Source organism: Mastomys coucha, unplaced genomic scaffold, assembly GCF_008632895.1.
Source record: "Mastomys coucha isolate ucsf_1 unplaced genomic scaffold, UCSF_Mcou_1 pScaffold4, whole genome shotgun sequence".
Lineage (NCBI taxonomy): Eukaryota > Metazoa > Chordata > Mammalia > Rodentia > Muridae > Mastomys > Mastomys coucha.
In genome coordinates, this window is record NW_022196910.1 from 4,060,095 (window position 1) to 4,063,095 (window position 3,001).

Here is a 3,001-nt window from a genome sequence, read left to right on the forward strand (position 1 = left end):
GGAGGGAGGGAGAGGGAGAGAGAGAACACATGAACAGGTAGTATGTCAGACCCGGGGTTCTGGGCTCACATACTTCCAGTAGCTCTGTGATGCTGTCATCTTTCGGGTTCTATATAGGAAGGAACTGAAGCTTAGATAAGGGCGCTCATCGGTCAGAATGCATTGGTAGTAGTAAGCTGTGTGCTAGGATTTCAACGTTTGACTCCAGGGTTGCACATCCTAAGAATGCTTGAGTCTCTGATTTGAACCCTTCCTGCAGGAACTGCATCGGGCAGAGCTTCGCTATGGCAGAGATGCGTGTGGTTGTGGCGCTGACGCTGCTGCGCTTCCGCCTGAGCGTGGACCGAACCCGCAAGGTGCGGAGGAAGCCGGAGCTTATTCTACGCACGGAGAACGGTCTTTGGCTCAACGTGGAGCCGCTACCCTCGCGGGCCTGAGTGTGCCCTTGCTCCGCAGATCCTGGGATTCAGGCTCCGCCCGCTCAGGCCTAGACCACGCCTCCAATAGCCTGGATCCGCCCCCAAGACATTGAGGGCGTTGACTACTGGAGGACGAAGCTTTGTAGAGGAGCATCTTGTTGGTGCTGACTTCGCCCCTCAGGACAAGACCCCGCCCTTGGGATTTGATTCCACCCTTTGAGGTCAAAGTTCCGCTTTGAATTACTCTCACCGGCCCTTCAGCGTGAGCGAATCATGCTAGGCCTCGCCCCTCTGGCCTGAACCACGCCCCCCAGCATAAGTCAGATTACCCTGGCCCTGCGGGATTCTGATTCCTAGGCCCGGCCCATAGAGACTTCCTTGGACCTAAGACTCACCGCTGGGGCTGTATCCTCTGGTTTTCCCTCTGGCTATGCCCAAGTTTGCTTCTTAACCAAGGATTTAGAAGCTGGAGCCTCAGGTTGCAGTCCTGAATCTTCAACATCGCCTTTCCTGAGACCCACAGCTCCATGGAAGGACTGTTGAAGCTGAATCTCAGGATTTAGGCTTTCTTGTTGTTTTGTAAACCCGGACCCTTGCAAGCCCCTTCCTTCTTGGTCACCGTCCCTTTGCTGAATTTTCTCAATTTTAAGAGTGAGAGTAAAAGCAAGAGGATCCAGACACCTACCTACCACCTCACCCCGTCCCAGATATGGAGCCCAAGGTTGGGAGGTGGGCCTCTTGGCAGTTGGGAAGCAACTGGGACATACTTGTTTGATCTGGAACTAAACTCAGATTTTTGGGGACAATTTGTGCACTGTTTATTTGGTCAATAGATGGCATATTAATTCATTGTCTCCTGGGATGGGGCCAGGCATCCAGCCCAGCCTAGTTCTTCCTTCTCATCTGAGAGGAGCAGAAGTTGAACAATTATACCTGTGAATGATTATTTACAACGTATGACAAATGCTTCAAACATGAGACCCTCCCCCCCGGTTCTGGGTGAATCTGACAGAGGTATGGAGAGTGGAGGGCCAAGGGAAGTCTGTAGCTGAAGTAAGAGCAGAAGTAGAGTGGACCATGGGAAGGGAAGAGCGTTCGCAGGCCGAGGGACAGCGTCAGCAAAGGCCTGGGTTGGGAAAGAGCACGAAGAGCTCACAGGAGTTTCAGTGTCTGTTAAATGAGATAATCAGAAGTCATCCAAACTGTGGAGCAGTGCACGGATCAGGTGTGAACATGTGGAAAGAGTCATTCTATCTCCAGTTCAAGGCCAGCTAGGGCCCTGCGAACACCCAGTCTCCAGAAAGCACGTGTGGGGATGTGGTTGGAATGGAGTGTTTGCCTACCTCAGCGGAGCCTGGGAAGAGCACAGGAAGCATTAGGTCTCATGTGAATCTCATTACAGTTACTGTTTGCATCTGGGTGGTGGGGGCATAATGGAGGAAGGGGAGTGGACAGAGAGCAAACAACAACAGGGAGTCAGGGACGAGCAGGGACCGGGAAAGGCTTACTTAAATAGCCACGCACCGCTCCACAGTTTGGATGACTCTGCTTATCTCATTTAGTAGACGCTAAAACTAAGGTCTTGGAGGGAAGGAACTCACTCAATATCCTTGTCTTGGGGTCTCAACTTAGATCCTAAGCCTTCGTCTAGCATGGGGAACCAGCAGGTGCCTGGAGGATCTGCTACACTGAATTTAAAGCCTGTGGCAGTGGCAGAGCCGCCTTGTGTCCTGGGGCGACCCCTGGTGGCACATTATGGGATCGTCGGTCGATGTCCACTGTCCACGGTACTTGGCGGGCGGAGTGGTAAGCTTACAGGCCTCAATCCTAGCTACTTGGCTCTCGGTGGTGCTGTCACTCCTACATTGTCACCAGGATGGAGGAGCTCCACAAACCCGTCACTCTCCAAAGTCGTCTCAGTTTTTTTCATATGCAACCTTGTCGTCCTCCAGCAACATGACAAAACAAAAGAACCACAAAATTTTGGTTTGGGAAGGCAATATTTATGAGATCTAATCCTTGTAGAGCCTTTCCTAGAGGTGGCCTTGGGCACCGGACTGCTCTTCTCTGCTCCTCCATTTTCCTTGGTACTGTGAGTCTTACAGTGTCAAAATTCATGGACCTCGTGAAGGTGAATGAATGAGAGGAGGGAGGGAGGAATGTGGCCACAGTTCAAGCCTTCCTGCTGACGCTCTTTCTTAAGACAGGGTTTCAGATGGCACCACTAGGCCTGTGTATACAGTCGTCTGTGTGATTGATTCTTTTAAGACAACGAGGCTCGGGAGGAGGCACCCTGTTTCTCTCATATGTGTGTAAGAGGCTCCCTCTGCTGGCGAGAGGCACCAGCCTCTGAAGTTCTTCCAAGAATTCCAATGTTTATGTGTGAATGCCCGCAGGTCTGCTCCATCTTGTGTGCACTGGTGACCTCGAATGTGTCTAGGTGGCAGCATGCACACATCTTAGCGTCTGTGTGTGCGTGTGTATGTAAAGTATGTATGCATGTATGTAATATGTTGTCACGACCACCCTCGACCAGCAAGAATGACGCAACACTCTCTCGGGCTCTTCTCATGCAGTTTATT

At 51.6% G+C, this 3,001-nt stretch overlaps 1 protein-coding gene across 3 annotated transcripts in view; it reads left to right on the plus strand.

Annotated features, from left to right (window-relative positions):
* LOC116076274 (cytochrome P450 4F22) overlaps positions 1–1,376 on the plus strand; it is a 41,993-nt gene extending 40,617 nt beyond the window's left edge. For all 3 annotated transcript variants that reach the window (XM_031349957.1, XM_031349959.1, XM_031349958.1), the window contains one exon: positions 260–1,376. In XM_031349957.1, coding sequence (XP_031205817.1) covers positions 260–437 — 178 coding nt within the window. In that variant the 3' untranslated portion in view covers positions 438–1,376. The remainder of the gene's footprint in view (positions 1–259) is intronic.
* The last annotated feature ends 1,625 nt before the right edge of the window (positions 1,377–3,001 follow it).